Source organism: Nematolebias whitei, chromosome 3 (genome assembly GCF_014905685.2).
Source record: "Nematolebias whitei isolate Nwh7 chromosome 3, NemWhi1, whole genome shotgun sequence".
NCBI classification, from domain to species: domain Eukaryota; kingdom Metazoa; phylum Chordata; class Actinopteri; order Cyprinodontiformes; family Rivulidae; genus Nematolebias; species Nematolebias whitei.
In genome coordinates, this window is record NC_056500.1 from 45281792 (window position 1) to 45307192 (window position 25401).

At 43.3% G+C, this 25401-nt stretch overlaps 1 protein-coding gene across 1 annotated transcript in view; it reads left to right on the forward strand.

The window, feature by feature from the left end:
- Nucleotides 1-4513: 4513 nt before the first annotated feature.
- The window catches only part of farp2 (FERM, RhoGEF and pleckstrin domain protein 2), a gene marked incomplete at its 5' end in the record, with an annotated part of 48351 nt that continues 27463 nt past the window's right edge, over nucleotides 4514-25401 (forward strand). Inside the window, 13 exon segments of the mRNA XM_037674358.1 lie at nucleotides 4514-4677; nucleotides 4801-4869; nucleotides 4966-5023; nucleotides 5148-5403; nucleotides 9202-9386; nucleotides 9566-9655; nucleotides 13093-13226; nucleotides 13311-13392; nucleotides 13508-13745; nucleotides 17341-17471; nucleotides 17548-17616; nucleotides 17698-17787; nucleotides 17992-18012. Coding sequence (XP_037530286.1) covers nucleotides 4514-4677; nucleotides 4801-4869; nucleotides 4966-5023; nucleotides 5148-5403; nucleotides 9202-9386; nucleotides 9566-9655; nucleotides 13093-13226; nucleotides 13311-13392; nucleotides 13508-13745; nucleotides 17341-17471; nucleotides 17548-17616; nucleotides 17698-17787; nucleotides 17992-18012 — 1587 coding nt within the window.

Here is a 25401-nt window from a genome sequence, read left to right on the forward strand (position 1 = left end):
CTCACAACGCTTAAGCCGAACCTACTCGAACAATTCTATTCGGGGGGATAGCTAATTCTTTTTGATAAGTCTCGCCATAGACTTCCAAAAACGTTTATGGGAAACCAAACACCCAATCTCAAGTCGTTCGTCTAAAAGACAACAGACATTTGAACCAAACTATATTTTGCCATGTAAAGCTAACTTAACCCAAGTTAGAAATGGAAAAGTAGTTTGGAACCCTTTTCTATAGGCTTAAACCCCTGTAGTTACCCCTTTTCAGCATGCTCCACCCCTTAACTGGTAGTTGTAGCTGTTCCCAACCATAATAGCTTACACACCAGGTGCATATAGTTTAAGGCCTTATGTAAAATCCCCTTCATAAGCCCACCTTAAACCACATAATTGCATGACACATTTGAACCAGAACGACACAGGCTGGACGTCGCTGGAGACTACCTTCGCTGGAGGCGACCTGCAATCCTGACGTTGGTCTCCACTCTTCATCCAGTGGCCGCTTCTTCAGTTCAACCCAAGGGTACCCCTCTGTATGCTGATTAATCAACACTTCCAATCGTTGTGGATTTACCATTGTGGATTATATGACTTTTTCCAATGGATTACAGACTCTGTTTCCAAGGGGTTAAAGCATTGCTACAATGGAATTATCGAGACGATATGGGATTATAATCAACACAATGGAATTACCAAGAACATTGTGGAATTACCTTGACTTTTGTTTTCCTTGCTGGATTACTTTTGACTTTTGTTTTCCTTGCTGGATTACTCTTGACTCTTGTTTCTTTGCTGGATTACATCAAGCTTCAAGGACAATTGACGGCGTAAGTCCATAGTTGGAATTCATCCCCATGGACAGGTGATGATTTCCAAAGGGGGGACTGTAGTGGACTAGGCCCATGTCAAAAACTAAGTCTAAGGTCAAAAATCTTGACCTTAAGAACCTTGTGGGACAGGAACTGTCATTTCATTCATTTGAACTCAGAAATACAGGTTCACCCATCCTGAGACTTTCTTTCTTGAAGATTCAAGTGAAAAGAACACTCTCTTTTTATTATCATTACTATTTTACAAATGTTGATAATCAAAGTGTCTGAGTTCAAACCATTTTAGATGTTGCAGTGCACTAATCAATTTTATTAACTGAGTAATGATTTTTATTCTCATGTCAAAGCTGTTACAGAATAATTATGCATTTTCTGATTTCTGCCTTTGAGTGAGCAAGTGTGCGTTTCCAAGGTTGGAGTCAAACGAAAAACAAGTTGTTGAACGAACTGTCATGTTTTTAGAATCCTCTCAGACGTAAATAGAGAAGTTTTGGCACCTGTTTCTGAAACGCGCCAAAACAAAACTCTCTCTGTCTGTGAGAACATTTCTGATCTGTTTCATAACAATTCTCGCTGTCTCTAACCTCTTACGTCACAAAACACACCCCGTCTGGTCGTTTCTGACCAATGAACAAATCCCAAAAGTGAACCGGGAAACAGCTTTTTAAAATGTCAGTACTTCCTGGTCTACTCAGTCTTGGTTCTGTTGGAGTGCTGATGGAGTTCTGTTGGAGTTCTGCTGGATACACAGTCCAACCAGTTCTGTGAGAGACGGGATGATCCTGACAACAGAGCTCTTCCGAGTTCCATGGGAGTATAACACCTTTCACTCGCCACTACTTCTGACGAGCTACAGCCATACTAAGGAGACGCTGGACAGGTAGCGTTAACGGAACACCATATCTGCTGATTATCATCAGAAAGGTAATGGGTCAAGTTTCCTACCAAGCGTACCGAGGCGAGCTGGGTTTCTGATGGAGAGTGCCGTTCTGGTAAACACTTACTTCCCCTCAAACCCCATCTTTTATTCCCTCTAAACTTCTTTCATCTCTAAACTTTTCTCTCAAGTAGAAATTCTTCCAGATATTTTAGAAATGTCTGTGTAAAATGCTCACCCACATCCATGTGGGTAAAAGATCATAATTGTACAGTTTCATAAATGTCTGTGGTGAAGCAACGGAAAAATCATGGCCGTATGATTTTTCTTGATTGATTGCTTATGTTGTTATTTTCATAATTTGCCAAATTAATGTAAATGTTTGATGTTAAACTTTGATTCTGTAAATAAATGACCGCATTCATTTTGATGGGTCAAATATAAATGACGTCTCACGTTTGCATTTCCTTAAATTCAATGCACGTTTTATTCAGTCCAGAAAAATGAGGAATCCGTGTTAAATGATGAATATATCTGAGCATCTGTTCATCTACACCCCTTATACCATGAAGTATAACACAGTAGAATAAGCATACGTTTTAAACAAATAAACAGTTTAATGAACAATATCACAGTTTCTTCATTCTGTAATGAAATAGAAATGGTTCGATTAACCTCGTTAAACAGAAAGGAAACTTAAAGCCGGCAGCTAAAATTTAGTCTCGGTCGTCGCAGGCCTGATGTTGGTGCACTCGCGCGCTTCCCGCTCTTCCCATTAACGTCCCCAACAACCATATCCCCCATCACCTGAATACGTCCCTCTCCAGGAGGTCGTACGTGCCGTAGTCCGTCTGCTTCCGTCCAATGTCCTCCCCAAGGTTGAAGAATCCACGCCCAGGTCCTCGCGTTACACACAGCTGGCTATCCGCCAACCGTTCTCTGAGGTCCACGCGTCTCTCACGGCTGGCTAGCCACCAACCGTTCGCCGAAGCCCGCTAGCGCTAGCCACAAAGCTAGCGACCTAACGGGATTTTTCTCCACGGGGTTAGTCACCCACGCAGCTTCAACCTCCACAGGTCGATGGTAGTCCTTGTCTACCCCCTCACTGGCAAGAACAGCAGTTCAGTGGGGTGTTCCCCCACCGCGATAGTCCACGGCAGCAGTGACAGTTAAAAGCAACAGTGATGTCCTCCATCTTCGCCGTCCTCTCGTCACGTCCCCTCTCGTACCGGAAGCCCTCCTTCCCCGACCACCAAAATAAAATCCCAAGCAACCACATATTACAGTTACATTGTTTTTTTGGGGGGTTTTTTCAAACAATAACTGAACATATATTAAACTCCAAACACAATAGGTTTGCATATTCCATAAACACAAACTGAAAATATATTAAACTCCATGTTCTTATTTTTGAGTTCTCTAATAATTACAACCAACATGAACAAAAACCACGGGGTTACATATATATACCATTTTTTTATAGAGCACTTAAACCAACGACAAGGCCAACCAAAGTGCTGTACAGACAGAACAACAGGTAACGCACAAAGCAATATTCAAAATGAAGTAAATCAGAAATATAGACATAAAAACGATGCAGATAATGACGACTAACCACTGTGGAGCATACATGATCAAAACACAGATCCTCTGGTCTTAAAAGCTACTGAATTGTAGTGAGTTTTTAAACGGATCTTAAAAACCGAGAGGGAGGGGGCCTGTCTGACAAGCAGAGGTAACTCGTTCCAAAGTCTTGGTCCTGCTACAGAGAAGTCCCTGTCCCCTCTGCGCTTAAGCCGAGTTCCTAGAACTGTGAGGAGCAACTAGTCCGCTGACCACAGGGAACGTGGTGGGGCATACGGTTGTAGCAGATCGGGGGGGGGGACTGTTCAGCGATTTGTAGACATTCAGGAGTATTTCGAACTGGATTCGAAGGTGAACCGGTACCCAGTGCAGTGATGCCAAAACTGGTGTAATGTGCGCTCTTTTGCCTGTACTGGTTAAAAATCGGACTGCTGCATTCTGTACCAGTTGTAGTCGTGCAATGGAGGTCTGACTGATGCCGAACAGGTGCGAATTGCAGTAATCAAGCCTAGATGTAATGAATGCGTGTATTACTGTCTCCAGGTTGTTTTTGGACGATATGGGCTTCAGTTTAGACAGCCGCCTCAGTTGGAAGAAACCTGATTTAACAATCATGTTTACGTGACTGTTAAGTTTCAGGGAAGGGTCCATTATCACTCCCAGATTAGTGACTCTTTGTTTTTCTGACAGGGGCAGAGCAGAGAGGTCGATACAGTGGTTTGTGATTGTGTCATTGGGAGGGAACAACATGACTTCATACTACTTTTCATTGAAACTTAAGAAATTTAAAGCCATCCAGTCCCTGATGTCAGCCAGGCAGTTGAGCAGCGGTTGAATAGAGTATGTACCATTGTGTCTTAGTGGGAAGTAAATTGGACAGTCATCGGCGTAGAAGTGGAAGGGCATGTTGTGTTTCCGGAAAATAGCGCCAAGCGGCAGCAGGTATAAAGAGAATAGGAGGGGACCCAGGATGGACCCCTGCAGAACCCTCCATTTAAGCTCTGCCGCTGCAGAACTAAACTCCTTGACGGAGACACAAAAGGATCTGTCAGTGAGGTAAGATCTGAACCAATTGAGGGCTGACCCTGTGATGCCCACCCACTTGGTACACTCTGGTCTTGGTCTTGACTTGGTTTTAGATTAGGTGGTCTTAACTACAACACTGCTTGACTGTAAACACCTGGTTCCTGTGTATGATTCTACATTTTCTTCTTCATCTTCATTTCAGGGGCCCTATCAAGACATCCTTGAATTCATGATGGCTAGTCGAGACGAGTGTAAAAACTTCTGGAAGATCTGTGTTGAATACCACTCGTTTTTCCGCTTGTTTGATCAGCCTCAGCCCAAATCCAAAGCAATCCTTTTTACTCGAGGCTCCTCCTTCAGATACAGGTATGACCTCACGTCACAATCAATGAGATTTGTCTTCACTTATGTTTTTTAAGTATTTTTTTTTTACCATTAAATGGGAAAATCATTTGCAACAAAGGTTCATAATTTAATGTTCTCTGTCAGTGGACGGACGCAGAAGCAGCTTGTTGAATATGTCAGAGAAAATGGAGCAAAGAGGACGCCTTACCAGAGGTGTGTGTTTAGTGTGTGTGTACACTGGAAATGTGACAAATCATGTGATTTCTGTAAAAGTCATTAATTATTTTAACATGGTTTGTTTTTGTTCAGGAGGAACAGTAAAGTCAGAATGTCTGCTCGCTCCTTCACAACCGATCTGCCAAAACAGGTGAATACATAAATGTCTTTTTTTCTTAATGTAAAGCAAAAGCTTTTCTCAAATTGTACCAGAATTTATGCTCTTTTCCCCTCTGTTTAAATGTTATTGTTCCCACCCCACTCCCCCCTTTCAGAGCTTGATATTCAGTGATTGTCCCCGGGACCTGAGCTTCTCGTCCTCCATCGCTGAATCCTTCCAGCCAGTCCACATGTCAAAGATTCTTCCTCGGACTGAACTTCCACCTCAACCCCAACCTTTGTCCCCACTGAGCCAATCTCCAGCACCTCCTCAGCAGCAACAGCAGCCCCCTCTGCAAACCACTAGACCCCCCAGCCCTCCGAAGGAAGATCCCGTTAAGGCTGCTTCCACGTCGCACTTCTCGTTTCAAGGTGCTTCTAGCAGTGAGGCCGCAGGACACTGCAGCCCCGTGTTTGTTTGTGTAGACGGTGGCACGTCCCAGTCCTTTACAAATGGCAATGAGGATAATGAGCATGGTGGGAGGAGGGGCACTGGGTGCTCAGTGGGAGGGGGTGGAAGCAAAAGAAAACGGGTGCTCACACCAGAGGCGTTCGAGGCAGAGCTTCTGCGCACAAAACAAAACCCCATGTTCTCCATGTCCACCTCACTGCAGGTTTCAGAGGAGTTCATTGACGATGATCCCACTGAGATTTCCTTTTATGGTGGGGGGGCAGAGGCCTACTCATTTAGACATGACAATAAAATAGATCCGTTTGGTTTTGTGGAGGGAGCTGACAGTAAAAACGGGACGTTTAGTGTTGGGATTGAGGACCTGAATGGAAACCCCAACGCCTTCCCTTACAGCGTGGCCGGTCACTCGGAGACGAGCTCCCTGCTTAATAACCGCTCCGAGTGCAGCTCCTTGGATAATCTGGGGCTCAGTTCTGCGGGGGAGTCCATGTCAGTGGGCTACGGAGGCCCCGACGCGTCCTCACTCCGCCTGCCGGGGTCGGACATCCAATCAGAGGCCAGCTCGATGGTCAACTTCCCAGCATGCTCTGTGCGCTCTGAGAGCAGCTCCGCCGTGCAGTTCAGCGACCTGGTGGAGCAGCTCGAGCAGCTGAGCTACCCCCCCACGGCCACTGAGGGCTCCGATAACGGTAGCTCGGATTCAGACTCTGACTGGGGCTCTGACAGCATCCTTCCTCTGGGGCAGGACCTGTTTTATAGAAACCCGCTGACAGGAAGCAGTGGACTGGAGGGTTTTCTGCTGCAGTGTCACAACTTGCAGGCGCTGGCAGACCCCTCAGGGACCCCCACACATTAAAACACAACATCCAGACATCACTTAAAGCCTTAAACTGAGGACGCTCAGTTAGAAAAAAAAAAAAAGCTTTTAGGATTTAAAATAAAAATGCAAAGGTTACGTGAGACACTGGTGTTCAGCCGTTTGCGTTTGTGTTCGTGAGCAGGCAGCGCTGTTTATTTAGAGTTTATTTTTGTGGCATTCTTCAGTGCCTCATCTGTCAGTTTGTTTTCTTATCTACAGCACAGGCTGGTGCAAAAATGGATTTCAGAATATTTATGGAGCATATCAGACAAATCAAATGGAAAGTTTTATATATTTTATACGTATATTAAGCATTTTTTAAAACCAACAATGTGCCAGTGTCTTACAGTATTTACATGTTTATTGTTAAAGTTAAAACGCTCTTTAAAAGGGACTTCTCTATCCATCATTTATGATAATTAATATTTGGCATTATAGTTTCATATAAACCTCCATGTAGTAAAGGAAACTTGTAAGTAATGTTTTATGATGATTATTATTGACAACAATACTTTTGTCCTAAAGTTATGAACCTTAATTTAACCAGATAAATCCTATTCAGAGGCCTGGGACCTGAAGGCCGTGTAACGTGCATGTTTTTGGTCTGTGGGAGGAAACCCACGAGGAGAACAGACAAACTCCACCCAGAAAGACCCCCCCAGTCCCAGGACCCAGGACCTTCTAACCACTTAGGCGTTGTGCTGCCTAAAAATATCTCCACTAAAATACCTAACTGGTGGATAACTGATTTTATTATTACATGTAATTATGTTTTCCTTTATTGCTTTTGTCATGCAGCACTTCTTGTGCTCTGTAGTTTACATCTGAACGCTCATCAGTGGTCTCAGGGTAAAACTGAAACCAGTAGGTGTCCAGCTTCAGGGTCTCCTGTAGAACCAGGAGGAGGCGTCATTTTCTCCTCTGTGCCTCACTGACACCTGCTGGTTGGAAAAGTCCTCACACGCTTCACCAGCAGCATGTTAGGTTCATAATCTGATTTTTTTATTTTATTTTAACATCCATGCGTCATGTTTAGATATAAAACGAATGTAAACAGTGTAGTATTGAGCCATCAGGTAATCGCATCATACTAAGTGAATGTATCGCTCCATTTTTATGCTATACTTAGATAAGAATGTGTTACAGCACATAATACACTACAGCTTATTCATTTCAAATGTAAAATGTTAAAAAAAAGCTAATAGTACTTTAAAGTTGAAACTTGCAGAAAACTTTAAAGTTCTTGTAATAGTGCTCTGCCATGTTTCAGGTCTTTTGCACATTAGTCATAGTTTTTTTAGCTTATGTGCATGATTTGAAGCGCAGGTATAAAATCAGCCTGGTGCATCAACATACACATTTCGTGCCTCATACTTTTTCAGAACTTCCAAGGCTTCAGATTTACCATTTTTTAATGTATGTCTGGGTACAATCTTACCATTTCACAGCATGCACTGTCCCTTCACGCAGTGTGCTCCTGCTGCAGGTGCTCTTTCGTTCCTCTTGGGTTGTTTCCACCAAATAGCTGCAGAGAAATCAAGGGAGGGTGGCCATCTAGAACAGAATATCCTGGTCGGGTGCTCATGTGTTCTCATTGTCATTTTTCAGGATGACAGGCAACCAAAGCGCACCAGAAATGGATTTTTCTGTGTTTCTGCCGTGGGTTTGAAGCTTCGTTTGAATTCAGATCTGTAAATGTGTGGACTGGGCCGGTGCCAAGCGTTTGTCTTAGCAACTTTTCTTCTTACTGAATTTCCCACGTCAGAACTTAAGATTTAATATCTAACTGCACTTAGACACCAAGTATTCATCACTTAATCCTGAACATGTGTATATATATACTAAAAGTGTACTTAATGTTTGTATGTTTTATTCTCAAGAATAAAGGAATCACATCTGGGAACCATGGATGTCGGACTTAAACTTTTTTTTTAAGGTCCAGCCGTAAATCAGTAGTGATTGGATTTTATTGTAATGCTTGGAGGGAAACGTCCCTGTGGTTTATTTAGTCGTGAAATGATCTGAGTCGTGGAGCAGCTCATGGAGAAAAGACGAGGCCGTTTAAAAAGATTCAAAATGAAAATCTGCTGGAAGAATCCCTCAGAAACAACTCTCCACTTGTATCTGATCTTGAGGTTAGTCGTGCAAACGCTGATGACATCAACACCCCCCCCCCCCAAAAAAAAAAAAAAAAGATAATTCAAGCCAAGCTTTGGTTTGGTGCAGCACACTCACGCCGTCGGGGGCTGGGTTGAGTTTGTGCATCAGATTCCTCAGCCTAATCAGTTAAGTGTGTGTGTGCGTGCGTGTGCACGTGCACTTCCTGTTTGGACAGGCCTTGTGCCAAGTCATTCCACAACAAACCCCCGTCCCCTCCTGCAGAGGAGTCTGCCCCCCCGCTGCCCATGGGCCACTTCAGATCAGCTCCACACATATTTGCCCTCCAGACGAGCCACATTCCTCATGACTTTTTGTGTTCGCAATTATTTCCGGGTCGAGAAGCAAGTTTTTTTTTTCCACTCCTCTTTTTTTTCTCTGAGAAGTGGAAGAGCAGCTGTAGTGATCCATGACTCAGAAACAACAGCTTTAGTTTCCTTTTGTCTCATGTTGTGGCAGGACAGAAGCAGCAGAACTGGTTCTCACCTTCTTACATTTAATCATTTCTTCTTGTGGAGGAATTCTAGTTAAAAAGTGTTGAGTCATTAGTCAGTGTGGTGGGGTGTGCAGCGTGTCATTAAGTGGCCCACCTGCTGGAAAGGTTCAGTAGTTTTATTTTGAAAGAGAAAGAAGATGCTTGTGAAATAAAAGGAGCAGGTTAAAGTTCATGTTTGTGGAGAGCTTTCCACTTTGAACCTGAGAGCACGGTCCTGTTCTAATGAAACCTTTCTGTCGTTTGTAGATTCAGTAGTGGACGCTCCTCAGCTCTCACCCCTCACCTCCAAGGGTTCCCTCTGCGTGTCGCCCTCCTTCCAGATGTCCACCCTCAGCCTGCCCAGCCAGGCCCCGTCTCCTCTGCAGAGCCCCATCCTGAGCGAGGTGGGCAGCACTGCCAGGCTAGAGGAGGAGGAGGAGGGCAGGAGGAAGGTACACTGCTTGCATGCCAACCCTTCCAGCCACCCCCCGCCTCACAAACACAATTTGTAGCGCACACAAAAATAACTTTTTCTTTTGTAGCATGGAGCATTTTTGTTTAGTGGAGTTAGAATAATTTGTGTTTTGCTTCTTGATGTTTGCTTTGAATAAACGTTTCTTTCTCCCCTCAGCGTTATCCCACTGACAAGGCCTACTTTATTGCCAAAGAGATTCTGACCACAGAGCGAACCTACCTGAAAGACCTCGAGGTCATCACTGTGGTAAGTTTAAAGGAGAGCGCAAAGTCTTGATAGGAAATTGTCCACAAGAACAATTCAATCTATAATTGATTAATTGACAAAACTGCTAAAGATGAAAAACAAATATGGAAGACCTCGACAGACTGAGTTTGTGAATATGTTAGCTAGTTAGCTACTAAACGACTCAGAATCCACTCAACAGAGAAGTCGATTAATTTTTTCATAATAATGTTGAATTAGGGCCCATTATCACTTGAATGTTCTCTGGAGACGTTGTTTATCCTGTGGTAATTCTAGTGAATAAACAACAATAACAACAAAAATATATATATTTACCGCTACATGCATTTACTGTAGTTTCCATCTCAGGCAGGGTTGCCAGATAAGAAATAATAAATTATTGTACAGTTACTTTAAAATGATTGTATTTTGACCCAAGCTGTCATGTGCTGACTGAGGGTGTTGTTGTAAGACGAGGTGTGTTTTAAGTGAATGTGTACACTATAAAGAGGGGGTAAAAAAACATTTTATATTTATCTGGCAACCCTGATGCCGAGCTCAGCTGCATGATTTGTGCATGCAGTGTCTGCCTGGTCACAGTTGCTTGTAAACTGGTGAATATATGAACGTTCCTTTGTACCTAGGTTGTTGTTGGTTTGCTCCTATGTGCTGAAAAGGCCGTGGAGCACAAAAAACACTGGAACTGTTTATTGGAGCTGTTGGTAGTGCTGGAAAAAACTTTTGAAGGCAGCAGCCTGGAGTGTGCATGTGCAATTTCACACCTCACATCCCCAAAGTCTCCACTCTTGAGACCAGGATTCAGAAGCCTTTGGTTTCAGAGAGAACGAGTGCTGTTATCGTGCACACAATCGGCTGAACAAATGCATCTCGTAAACTGGGTCGTAGTTGTGAACTTCACTTTATTTAGTGGTTTGATCCACTTTCTGTGCATACTTTTTAGCTTTTATCACTTAAAACTTAAAAACCAACATTAGGCTCAGAATTAGAACTATAAACTGACCAATAATTTATATAAAATAATCTAATCTGGGCATGAGCGCCTTACTGTTATTTAAACAAAGCAAAGCTTCAGAACTTTTTGCAAAACTAAACGTGTTTAAAAATATCAAAGTTCATGCTCAATAATCCAGGTAAAAAAATCCAACAAAGTTCAGTCAGGTCATCTGGACGGTTTCTTTATTGTTGAGACATTTCGTCCTTCATCCAAAGGTCTTCGTCAATCCAAGGATCCACAAACAAACTCAGTCCCACCAGCAGCACACTCACATTGTGGACCAACCAGTTTGCTGGTGCTTTTTTGTTGTCCCATCCCTTGGCTCCTCAGACTGATGAAGTCCTTTAGATGAAGGATGAAGCGTCTCAACAAAAAAGAAACCGGCCAGATGACCTTACTGAACTTTGTTGGATGTTTAAAAATGTTGCTGTTGCCATCGATACATAAATAAAAATAAATGTGTATGCGGTGTCATCATTGTATGTTCCCATACTATGGCGGAATTGGCTCTGCATTTAACCCATCCACCACCAGGTGGAGCAGTGGGCAGCTATTGAAAGCCCCCTGGGAGCAATTGGGGATGGGGTGTCCTGTTCAGAGACACCACGAGATGTGCAATGACTGGGGATCGAACCTGGGACTTTCGGGTCCCGAGTCGACTGCCCTGCCTCTACCCCATCTCGGCCCCATATTGAACTTTAAAATGCACATCATGAGTTAGTGTCGAAACACAACTGTATGTTCTGTTCAAAGTAGTCATCTAGTGAGTTGTTCCTTTGGAGGAGTCTTAAATTTTAGTTGCGTGAAGTTTAAATACTTATGTAAATTGCCTTTAGTTGTTTCCCTGCTGCTGTTGGACTGAACGATCAGTTCTCCGATGCTTCCTGTGAATGAGTTGTAGTGAACTAGACCTCCGACCTCAACCTGTCTCTGAGGACCTTCAGGGGACAGGAACTGTTATTTCATTGATCTGAATCCAGAAATACAAATTCTCATCAAGAGACTATTTAATTGTATCCTGAATTAATCAATTGAAAGAACACTCTTCTTTTTTTATTGTCATTACTATTTTACAATATCTTGATAATCAAAAAGTGTGTTTAGTTCATATCATTTCTAAATGTTGAAGTGAACCACTCATTTAAATCAACTGTGAAACAGTATTAATGATTTTTAAACCTCATTATACTTTGATAATACAGTTAAATGCCTATTTACGAAGTAAGTGTGCATTTAGTCTTCTGTCTGAATGAGGAGTAGTGGTGTCGGTCAAAAGTCAGAGACAAACAGAGACGAGTTATTAGAACGAAGTGTCTTGTTTTTAAAACTAGCAAACAGTAAATAACTTCAACTGGCACCTGCTCTGTCTCACCTCGTCATAACATTTCTCCGTCTGTACTAACCGTTTTTTAAAAACATTCCTGCTGTCTCTTGACTTCTAGTGACCCTCTTGACATCACTAGAACCACCCCCCTGCTGGTTGTTTCAACCAATCAGGAAGTACCACGTAACAGGAAGTGTATACCCCTTTAAAAGGAACACTTCGTGGAACTATTCAGTTCGGTCCTGGAACTCAGTTCAGTCCTGAAGTGCGGTCCTGGAGTTCAGTCTTCACGAGTCTTAGTCTCTTCTAAGTCTTGCTGGAACTTTCGGTCAGAGATGAGACTCACTTAAGCAGCGGATGGATGGGACCATGTGCCAAGGGGTCCGTCCATTTAGCGGAGTCACAGCTCGCATCGCTGTGCACTCAACCCGAGCAGTTAATGCTCCACTTCTAAGGAAGCTTATTCGGTGGAACCGAGTACTTCGGCATTTATTCTAAAGATTCCCAGCTACTTTAACCGGAGACGCTGCAAAGGGAGCGTACTAATGGACTTCTGTTCCGGAGTGGAGGTATCCCCCATCTAAGGTAACAAAGTCGCTGCATGTCCTGAAGTGTACCGGAAAGCTGAGCGGGATGTCGGAGGAAGGGTGCAAAGTTCTGGTTCCACACATAGCTTTCATCCCTCTTTAAATCTTTAAACTTCTATTTCTCCTCTTTAACTTTTCTATTCACCAGTAATCCAGATGCCTTCAGAGGTGAATCAGCCTCAATCAGTAATGTTCTGTTGTCTTGTTAGTAAAGCTTGCCAAGTTTATTAATCAGAAACAGATCAGCAAATCAATGTGTACATGTTTTGATGTTAAATTTTGATTCTGTTAAATAAATGACCGCATTTATTCTGATGGGTCAAAGATAAAATGGCGTCTCATGTCACTGATTAAACAATCCACTCAGTTATCTCGGTCACATGGCAGAAATTTAACTCAAAAAAGAAAAGAATCTGTTGTAATTAAACAATTAATATTCTTTGTGCTTGAACTAGCTTTAAGAATAATTAATTAGTAGTGTGTCCCCAGCAAAGCTGTGCTGACATACTACAGAGTCATTTGTCTTCCTCAGTGGTTCCGTAGTGCTGTGATCAAAGAAAACGCCATGCCCGAGGGTCTGATGACCCTCCTCTTCTCCAACATCGACCCCATTTACGAGTTCCACCGAGGCTTCCTGAAGGAGCTGGACCAGAGGCTGGCTCTCTGGTAGGGTCTCCCCAGCATTTCTCTTCCTGTGATCCATAAAACTCCTTGCTGATGAGAACGGGACAAATCTGTTTGTTTTCATAGGGAGGGACGCTCGAATGCACACATTAAAGGCGATTACCAGAGGATCGGTGACGTGATGCTGAAAAACATGTGTGCTCTTAAGGTAAACCTGCAGTAGAAGCTCCTGAAGTGTCTGCTGTTGTTCACATGTTGAGCAACAAGCATTTGTCCTTTGACACAGCAAAGCCAACAAAGTTTGACATTTGTTCATCTTGCAGGAATTTACCAGCTACCTGCAGAAACACGATGAGGTCCTAACAGAGCTGGAAAAGGCCTCTAAGAGGCTGAAGAAGCTGGAGACGGTCTACAAAGAGTTTGAACTGCAGAAGGTGTGCTACCTGCCTCTCAACACGTTCCTGCTCAAACCCATCCAGCGCCTCATGCACTACAAGCTCATCCTGGAGAGACTCTGCAAGCATTACTCCCCTGCTCACAGGGATTACAACGACTGCAAGGGTGAGCGTTTCCATGCCTTAGCATGTTTGTAGTATCAGCCTCTCTCAATGACCTGCTTTGTTTATTTGAACTTCAAGGATTATAGTGTCTAGTTTTAGAAGGGACTAAAGCAGAACAGCCGCTGGAAAAAGAAAGTACCTTTTTTCAGTTCTAGGGTTTTACGCATCAGGACAGATAAAAATTATCTTGTTTGCACCAGGTTCAAAAATAGGCACAAAGACACACAAGAGATGTTGTTGTGTTGTGCTTTATTGAAAGACTTGCCTACATTGTATTTAATGCCAATGTTTTAAACTAAGATCATCTGAAGGAGAAAGGAGATACAACCATTTATACCGAATCTTAATATCAATATGCAAGTTCTTATGTCATGAGATTATTGATTGTGGGAGTCATTTCTGCCAATCAGTGTGGTAGGGACATCTCTGGGCTACCACCACAACAAAGGCTCCTTTTCCATTAGTACCTTTAGCACCAGTACAGCACAGTTCGACTCGGCACAACACCGTCCAGTTATGTTTCCATTATACCTTCAGTAATGGTTCTAGTGGGCATGTTCAAATTGATGTCATGCGGGTTACCAGCTGGTGGTGGTAAGACCCTGAAACAGGTATCAGTACAGGGTAAGAATTTATTTTGAAGTTTCTGGTAAATTAAAAAGAATACAGATAATTAAAATGATCAATCAATCTCTCTCTATCTCTCTCTCTCCATATATATATATATATATATATATATATATATATATACTACACTACATTGCCAAAAGTATTTGCTCACCCATCCAAATGATCAGAAGCAGGTGTTCCAAACACTTCCATGGCCACAGGTGTATAAAATGAAGCACCTAGGCATGCAGACTGTTTTTACAAACATTTATGAAAGAATGGTCGCTCTCTGGAGCTCAGTGAATTCCAGCGTAGAACTGATAGGATGCCACCTATGCAACAAATCCAGTCGTGAAATTTACTCGCTCCTAAATATTCCACAGTCAACTGTCAGCTGTGTTATAAGAAAGTGGAAGTGTTTGGGAACGACAGCAACTCAGCCACAAAGTTGTAGGCCACGTAAATTGACGGAGCGTGGTCAGCGGATGCTGAAGCTCATAGTAAATGGTAAATGGACTGTACTTATGTAGCGCCTTTCTATCTTATTGAGACACTCAAAGCTCTTTACACTACAATCTGTGTCCTCATTTACCCGTTCATACAGCACTCTACTAGATCTATACAAAGCTAATTGAACAAATCATTCTAAAGAGACTCATCAGTGATTTATCACATTCATACACTGATGGCACACACATCGGAGGCAACAAGGGGTTCAGTGTCTTGCCCAGGGACACTTCGGCATGTGACTGCTGTGGGGTTCGAACCCCCAACTCTTGCATTGGAGGACGACTGCTCTAACCACTCAGCCACAGCCGCCCAAGAATAGTGTGAAGAGGTCGCCAACTTTCTGCAGAGTCGGTCACTACAGACCTCCAAACTTCATGTGGCCTTCAGATTAGCTCAAGAGCAGTGCACAGAGAGCTTCATGGATTGGGTTTCCATGGTCGAGCAGCTGCATCCAAGCCATACATCACCAAGTGCAATGCAAAGTGTTGGATGCAGTGGTGTAAAGCACGCCGCCACTGGACTCTAGAGCAGTGGAGGCGCATTCTCTGGAGTGACGAATCGTGCTTCTCCATCTGGCAATCTGATGGACGAGTCTGGGTTTGGCTGGTTGCCAGGAGAACGGTACTTGTCTGACTGCGTTGTGCCGAGTGTAAAGTTTGGTGGAGGGGGGATTATGGTGTGGGGTTGTTTTTCAGGAGCTGGGCTTGGCCCCTTAGTTCCAGTGAAAGGAACTCTGACTGCTTCAGCATACAAAGACATTTTGGACAATTCCATGCTCCCAACTTTGTGGGAACAGTTGTGTAACGCTCAGAAATATGAGGACAAACAACAACAACAACTAAGAGCTCCATTTCAGACGCTGCAGGCATCAGGTTTACAAAATCAAAGTGCTGCTGTGGTCCAGTCACAGTCCAGGCCTCAACCTGACTGAAGTGCTGAGGTGGGACCTTCAGAGAGCAGAAACAAACATCTACAAACCTCAAACTGAAGCAATGTTAGAAAGAAGAATGGGCCAGAATCCTTTACAACCACGTGAGAAACAACCTTTGAGAGTTATTGATACCAACACAGGTCTTGTAAGTTGATGGATGATGGTGAACTGAGTATATTTTTTGTTGTTGCTGTAGATTTCTGATTACAGTAGTCCCTCACTACTTTGAGGTTTGTTTATCGCGGACTCGCTCCATCACGGTTTTTCAAAATAAGATTGGACATGACGCACAACTGGCTGACTGATGGATGAGCTGCACGATCGACATTAATTTTTTTATTTAAAATAAATTTTAAATTATTTAGCACCTGCTGCACATTTGTGCAGTCCAGAACGGTAAAAAAAGCTTCCTCCTGCACATACTGCAGGATAAACTTCCTGCTGCAGCTGATCAGCTGTGCAGAGCGAAGAAGTGGGCGTGGCCAAGAGCGCTTGCAGGTGGCAAAGAGCAGAGGAGGCAGGGAGCTGAAATCATGACATTCTGTGCTCTTTTAGAGCGTTTAGAGTTTAGAAACATTGTTTACAATATTGCAAGAGTGTGGGAAGGGTTTAAAACTCCTAAAAAAATATACCGGTGTGTGTGTATATATATATAATAAAAATAAACTACTACTAATATGCGTGGCCTCAGGATGAATTAGCTGAGGGGTCCACACCCAGGACGGTTGACGGCTGTTTTAAATGCTTCCACTTGTGAACTATCTTTGTCATCGTAGATCGATGGACTTCAAAATGTTTAGAAATAACTTTAAAACTCTTTAAAGACAGTCGCGTCTCAAACGTCACTGCTTTCCGCCTCGGCATTGTGTTGATAGTGTACATGCCAGAGCAAGAAACTGACTGCACAACTACTTTTGTAGAGGCTCATGATGATTAATCAGTTTATCTTAAAAAACAATGATGTGGTACATTCTGTTTTCATTTTTTGTTCCATCCTGATGCATAAACTCAAATTAAGAAGGTGGACTTTATTTTATTTTATTTTTCTATGACTGGCTTTTAATGAATGTTGAGTTTGTGGACACATTTTATATACCATGGGTATAAACACAAAAAAGAAAAATAAGTTTTAGTATTTAGATTTTTTTAATATGTACTAAAAAAAGCATTTATATTTATTTATAAATGATGACATTTATTTTTTATCTTATCTGAAAATCTCACGTAAGTAAAAAAGAAACAAAGCGTCGGCATTTGAATGTTCCCACGCATCTGGGAAAGGTGGAAACGTCCCAGTGCAAGCACTAATTATGTTTAACTACAGCCCTTCTGCTGAATTGACTGCGCTGGTCTGAGAGCTTTCACGAGACGTGGTTCAGTCAGAGGAGTGGTTGTTTGTGGCGTCGCTTCAAATTATAATCCTTTCAACAGACGCGAGGCATAAACTGCTGCTGATGCACCACCAGAGACAAATTGCTCCTCTCTGTTGTTGCCTGATGGCAGGAGGTGAGTGATGTAACGTTTGATTTTATTTGAAACCTGCCAGAGGCTCTACAGGAAGTGGCGGAGATGGCCACGCAGCTTCAGAGCAGCCTCATCCGGCTGGAGAACTTCCAGAAGCTCACGGAGCTGCAGAGAGACCTGATCGGGATCGAGAACCTAACGGCTCCAGGCCGGGTGAGTGTGCCGACACCAAGCGGAGGGTAGGGGGCGCAGGATGGCAGGATATCACCCGCTGGCTCTCTGATTTTAGGATTTCATCCGAGAGGGCTGTCTGTACAAGCTCACCAAGAAGGGGCTGCAGCAGAGAATGTTCTTCCTGGTTGGTGCAACGTTACTGCAGCTTCAAGTGACCAAACATTTTACTGTTTGTCCTGATTTTAAACTTTATCTGTCTTTTCAGTTCTCAGACATGCTCCTCTACACAAGCAAAGGCGTCACAGCCACCAATCAGTTCAAAGTGCACGGACAGCTGCCACTCCACGGCATGATCGTGAGTTTCTAAGCTGGAACTCTTGTAGTGTTCAGTGAAGTTGAACGTGTGCAGGTGACGGTCTGATTCTGACTGTCGGAGGATCATTCGTTTCTGATGATGAGACGCAGCAAAGTTAACGTGTTCTAACAGACCTGCAGCATGTTGAGCAGGGGGACGAGGGTCTCCTAACGTTGCATGTTTCTGCTTCACTCCTGGCTGCAGCTCATAGTGTTGGACGCTCCGGTAAGTCTGAGCCCTGCCAGCTTAGACGGCTAAACCCCCACCCCCTCCTCTCCCATGAGTGTAGACCAGACCTGGGCGTTGTACGGCCCCAGGGCCACATGCGGCCCTTTGGTTGACTCTCACCGGCCCCCGTAAGGGGAATTACAAAATACATATGTAAACAAATGAAGTTAACCAAATCCAGATATAGATCCTCTCTCACTGATGATGTCAGCTTTGCTTCACATCTCCACCTCAGACCTTCAACCTGACTTTAACATTTCCGTTAAAGCCCAACAGAGACTAGACTTCTCTCACTAAACAAGAAAAAAGAACTGATAAACACCAAATGAGATGTTTAGACTACAAATGTAGGCACGTAAATGTAAAGGAACATATATCTGTGAGATATTATCCATAAATTAAACGGATTCTTTCATTTTTCTGGACTGAGTTCTTTCGTGCATTGAATGATTAAATGTGACGTGAGACGTTAATTTTCTTTGACCCATCAAAAATGAATGCGGTCATTTATTAACAGAATCAAAGTTTAACATCAAACATTTACATTAATTTGGCAAAATTGATTTCAACAACAACATAGCTTAGTTAGCAAGCTTTACAATTAGGAAACCATACGGCCATGGTGTTATGATACGGACTACCCAGTGGGAACGAGAACCAGAACGACAAGAGCCTCAAGTAAGCAAAACAGTGTTTATTATTTACAGTGGATGAAAAAACGAGTATATACAAAAGTTGGCCTGGGACTCCTGAAAAAGGGAGAGACAGGGTCAGGACTAGGAGGCAAGTGGAGGCAGCTCAAATGGTGGAATAAATTGTTTTGTCTTTCCTTACAGGCAACTCCTTGTGGGGTGAGGTTGTTGGGGAAAATCCAAAGGCAGGCAAGTGGTTGGAGGGCAAAGGTAACAGAGGCGAGACTCCGACACTGGAAGAACCAAGAGCAGGATCCGAGGTGACCAGGAAACTGTAGACACAAGAATACACAGTAAGAAATCCTTTTCATATACTCAAAATACTGGCTAGGGGCACAACTACCAGAGAGGAAGTAATGCTCCAGCGACGAGAAGAGCTTGACTGCAGCCTTATGTAGTGGAGGAGCTCGTCAGGTGGAATGGTCGTCAGCTGTGGATGATTGGCGGCCATCTTGGGGCTGCAGCAAGTTCAACTCTTACACATGGTTTCCCTTGCAACTTTAAACCAACAGACATTTCTGAAAATATCTGGATGATTTACTGGCAAGATAGAAGAGTTTTAAAGATGGGAAATGAAGTTTAAATGGAGAGAAAGGATGGATGAGGGAATAGGTGTCTGTATCAGAACGGCACTCTCCATTAGATCCCAGCTTCCTCGGTACACTTAGGTAGTGGAAATCGACTCTTTACCTGTAGAAGATGTCTCCACTGGTACTGAGTTCCATTTAACGCCACCTTTCCAGCGTCTCCGTAGGAACAGCTGTAAATCGTCCGAAGTAGTGAAGGAACTTCGTTTGACACACGTTCACCTCACGGGTGGACTCACAAGAGGAGTAAGTCCGTCAGAGGTTCCACTCAGATGTGGAAGATTTCATAATTCCCACGAGACTCGGAAGAACTTCGGATCATGTCTGGAACCTCCTGTTCTCTCCAGCACTTTTCTGTTCGGTTCTGCCCTCCGAACTGAACTGCTCTCCCACCGCACTGGTTGGAACTAGGAAGTGTCGACATTTAAAGAGTTCTGTTTCCGGTTCATTTGGGAAGTCCTGATTGGCCGATCGACCAAACAAGGTGTGGTCTTAGTGATGTAAGAGGTTATTAAAAGTCAAGGTGAAGATTAGATTGTTTAAGAACAGGCAGAAGAATGTTTTGAAGAAACCGAGACTTCGTGGAGTCAGTTCTCTCATATCTGTCTGAAAAAGTTAAACATGACATTTCTTTCCAGTAAACATGTAGTTGACCGAAACTTGACCTTTGACCAACTTACACTTGCTCATTTCAGACAGAAGATCAAGAAAATGAATAATTACTCTGTAACAGACCTTAACTTGATTTCTACTTTGAATGAGGATTAAAAATCATTTATACTGTTTCACAGTTGATTTAAAATGAGTAGTTCACTTCAACATTTAAAATGGTTTGAACTAAACACACTTTGATTATCAAGACATTTGTAAAATAGTAATGATAATAAAAAAGAGAGTGTTCTTTCAATTGATCAGTGCAGGACACTTAGAAAGTCTCTGGATGGACTTGATTTTGTGTTTCTGGACTCAAATCAATGAAATACAGTTCTTGTCCCAGGAAGGCCCTCAAGGTCAGGATTTGACCTGAGGCTTAGTTCACTACATAAAGAACCGGGACTCGAAATCACAGTTCAGTGACGATCACTAATATATGTTGTTTCATAATATTTGGAGTACAAAGACAATATTGTGATATATTTACAAAGCTAAGAACTTTTTCCAGCAGTATATAAAACTCAAAATGAGTTTTGGGGTGAATGTGACTGAAAATGATCACTAATATAATGTCACAAATGGTAAAAATGTTAACAGTTTACCATTGTACTGGGAAATTTAATAAATGACATTTTTTGTAAGGAAACCTTGCTTTTTCGTTGCTTAATCGTAACAAATACTCTTACCAGCTTGTTAAAACAGTGCTATGTACTGCTTTTAATAATGAAATACTATTATTATGCAGTATTGAGTTAAGTTGAAATCAGGTCTCTCTTGTAAATGAGTCCTTGAGGCTCAATGGGATTTACCAGTCTAAATAAAGGTTGAATGAAAAAGTCATTTCTGCCAGCCCTCCACAATATTTGTTGTTTCTCATGTGGCCCCATGGAAAAAATAATTGCCCACCCCTGGTGTAGACAGTCTGAAAGGCTCATGTAGCAGACGCATTATCATCACTCATGCAACATTTTAAACTGCCCCCCATCGCAGAGCAAAGAGGGGGAATTGGAAATACCCTCCACCTGTCTGTCCATGTATGTTGTTGTGAGCATAACTTGAAAATAAATGAGCTGCTTCTATTTGGTGTGTAGCTGCATCTAAGCATAAGAAAGCTTCTTTCAAAGATTGGGTTGCCATGTCAAAATTCAAGATGGCTACCTCCACATTTGTATAAATGTAAATCTTGCAAGTTCGATAACTTGAAACATAAGCAACGTACCAACTTCCATTCTGTTGTGTGGCTGCATCTAGGTATGAGAAAGGTCACTGATAATTGATTGATATTCCAAGATGGTGCCCGAGCTGTTGGCTTGCCGTTCACCTCTGTCCACTCTGTTTCTTTTTTTGCTATTTTTATCATTTTTCTTCAATAAGATCAACTCACTACTGGTGTTTGATCGCCAGCAACTGCTCAATCTACAATTTTCCACCACTTATCTCGCCTCCTATGAACATTTTGATCGGGGTTCTGGGCCCCCACCTCCGCTTCTTGGGAACGTACCTGGGTATCTCCAGCGCGCGGCATTTCGTGCCTGCACGAAAACATCGCTCTCGTTGCCGTGGGAGACGCGCTGGCCGCCTCGTGAGGCTCAAAGCTAGCCTCGCTCGTTCCTCAGCTACAGCTGTCCACCGGACTGAGGTTTCTCCACCTGGATGCCTCGCGGAGTCCTGCCTGCTGCAGAACATCGGGTCAGAGGTGCGCAGCGAGCGCGCGCAGCGAGCGCGCGCCCAGCTGCGGTGTTTCCAACCGTATCCAGCAAACCGAAACCAACCCGGGTCCAACAGCTGCACCATCTGCTGCCCCATCGGATCGTACCAATGACCCTGCTGTGTCCGGCGGCTCCTGGATTCTGGCTGTTCGTCCCGGCTGCACTTTCCCCGGCCGGAGGAGGCGAGGACCCGAAGTAAACAAACTGAAACCGCTGATCTGCGCCCCCCGCTCAACTTCTCCCTCAGCTGCTGACCCAACAAGGTTTGCTCTCTCAATGTGAGATCTTTAACAAACAAAACCTTCATCATAAACGACTTTTTCTGCACAAATAATCTGGACTTCATGTTTCTGACGGAGACTTGGCTTCCTCCGGGTGAGTCAAGTGTGTTTTCTGAACTGGTGCCTGCTGATTGTAGTTTTCTTAATTGCCCGAGGTCATCTGGAAGAGGTGGAGGAGTGTTGGCTGTTTTTAAGAAAATCTGGAAATGCAGACTGTTACAGACACCATCTTTTCAGACCTTTGAACTGCTGCATTTTGAACTGGGCCGCTCCAACCCCATGTTGATTGCGGTGCTTTATCGACCGCCCAAATCCTCCACAGGCTTCATCAGTGAACTGTCTGTCTTTCTCACTGCAATACTGTTAAAATACGACCGTGTGCTGATTCTAGGGGACTTCAATGTGCACGTCTGTTGCCCTGAAAAGCCTGAAAACTGGTTCAGGACTTTCTAAATCTGATCCACTCTTTAAACCTGGTGCAAAATGTTGTCGGCCCCACACACCATCAGGGTCACACTCTTGATATTGTTCTGTCTTGTGGTGTCTCTGTGTTAAATCTGGAAATTGGGGATGCTGTCATGTCTGATCACAAACCAATCTCATTTGTAATGCTCGTGTCTCTAAATCTCCCGCTCCACCCAGGACCTGTCGTATATTTAACCCTTCAACCGCTGCTCGTTTTTCCTCTGCCTTTATTACCGCTGTTGTAACAATACCTGAAACCTCTGCCTGTGTCGGTGCTCAGGAGCTGCTTAGTAACCACAATGTGACCTGCACTAAGATCTTGGATCTGGTGGCCCCACTAAAAGTCAGGAAACCAAGGAGAGCCCAGTACCCATGGATGAATGAGACCACAAGGGCAGCGAGACGCCTATGCAGGAGAGCTGATGGTGGAAAAAGGACCAACTCCAGGTTTCTTTCATTTTGCTCAAAACCTGTTTAAAAAATTACCAGAACACTGTCAAATCTGAAAAAAAACAAATATTTCTCCCAACTCATCAACTCAAATAGACACAACCCCAGCGCCCTATTCACAACAGTAAATTCCATTCTAAATGTCCCTTCGTATTCATGTATGGAGGCCTCTGTTGACACCTGCAATGACTTCACTAAATTCTTTGTTAACAAAGTGGAGTTGATCAGGGCCTCCATCCCCCGCTCCTTAGTCGACCCATCAGCTTTTGTTTCGTGTTCTGCTACTTTCAGGCAATTCAAACCAATCACACTCCCATTGTTAAACGAAGTTGCTGGTCACATGAAGCCATCAGGATCACCATTGGACCCCATCCCAGCAGCATTGTTCAAACTGGTTCTACCAGCGATTGGGCCTGCTGTTCTAACAATACTAAACAGTAGTATTGCTACAAGCGTGGTCCCAGAGGCGTTCAAACATGCAGTAGTCACACCGTTAATTAAGAAACCTGGTCTTGACCCCTCAGCCTGCTCAAATTACTGAACAATCTCAAAACTCCCCTTTCTGTCCAAAATCCTGGAAAAAGTTTTTACTCAGTTAAATCAGTTTTTAACTGAGAACAAAATCTTTGAGGTCTTTCATTCTGGTTTCAAGCAGCTCCACAGCACCGAAACAGCTTTGGTTAGGGTTTGTAATGACATTTTAACAGCAAATGATTCTGGTCATTTTGTGGCTCTTGTACTCCTCGATCTTACTGCCGCTTTCGATACTGTTGACCACAGTATCCTCATCTCTCGGCTTGAACACTGGGTTGGGATTACAGGTGCTGCATTAGACTGGTTCTGCTCATACCTCTCTGACAGGAGTTTTTGTGTGAAGGTGGGTAAAAATCTATCCACTTCAATGCCTCTTTCCTGCGTTGTCCCGCAGGGCTCAATTCTCGGACCCCTTCTATTTTCGCTCTATCTGCTTCCGCTGGGGTCGATCCTAAGAAAACATGGTATTTCTTTCCATTGCTACGCCGATGACTGTCAGATCTACCTGCCACTGAAACCAGCCAGTGCTTGTTCCGTCCACCCTCTCCTCAAATGTCTGGACGACATTAAGACATGGATGGCTTCAAATTTTCTAAGTTTTAACGACCAGAAGACTGAAGTCATTGTCTTTAGCCCTAGCTCAGCTGCCGCCTCTTATCCTGTGAACCTGGACTCCCTTCAGCCTTATCTGAAGCACTCTGTTAAAAACCTTGGAGTGGTTTTTGACTCGGATTTTAAGTTCGACAAACAGATCAGTTCGGTTCTGCAGAGAAGCTTCTTCCAACTGCGGCAGGTAGCTAAGCTCAAGCCAGTGCTGTCTAGACCCGACCTTGAGACACTAGTCCATGCATTCATCACAACCCGCCTGGACTATTGTAATTCACTGTATGCTGGGGTCAGCCAGGCCTCTATCTCACAGCTACAGCTTGTCCAGAATGCTGCAGCTCGGCTTTTAACCGGTACACCGAGGTATGAGCACATCACACCAGTTCTGTCCTCCCTACACTGGCTTCTTGTGAGAACTAGGATTGATTTCAAAATTCTCCTCCTGACCTATAAGTGCCTAAATGGCCTCGCACCCATCTACCTCTCTGAGCTACTGGAACCATATGTTCCCTCTCGGGCTCTGAGATCATCCGATCAGCTGCTTTTGGTTGTTCCAAAAACACGACTGAAGCTCCGAGGAGATCGGGCGTTTTCAGTCATGGGTCCCAAACTGTGGAACAACCTACCCCCCAACATTAGGCATGCCACCTCCCTTCCTGTGTTCAAATCCCTGCTAAAAACATATCTGTTCTCTCTGGCGTTTCATACTGTGTGAGTTGATTTAGTATATCTTGTTCCATGTCTTCATTTTAATGCTGTTGTTTTAAATTTTTAAGGTATATTCTTACTGCTTTTTTATTTCTTAGTGTTACCATTAGTGTTAAGCACTTTGATAACAGTCTATCTGTTTTAAATTGTGCTCTATAAATAAATATGACTTGACTTGATAAAAACTGGTCTGCCTCGTCAAAATCCAAGATGGCCACCGCCTTCAAATATATGTGAACTGGCCCTCCTGGTCATTTTAGGAAACTGTGAGTTTCCTTAAACGATTTGGATGTCTGAAGATTAATCTATGGTGGACAAGGCCACAATTGGTCACCTGCACCTGGTGGTGGATAAAACTGCACCCTCCATTCACCAATATCTGTCACTCTGCGCGACCTCAGACGAGCAGAAACAAAACTGTTCCTCTGATCTTATTCACATTGTACAGTGGTGCTTCAAAGTTTGTGAACGCTTTATAATTTTCTATATTTCTACATAAATATGATCTAAAACATCATCAGATTTTCACACAAGTCCTAAAAGTAGATGAAGAGAACCCAGTTAAACAAACGAGACAAAAATATTAGTTTAGTTTATTATTTTTTGAATATGTAAAAAAATAAAAATACAGCATGAAGCATAATATCAAAACTTTTTGTTTTACATATTCAAGGGAGTGGGTAGAAGTATAAACTTATCA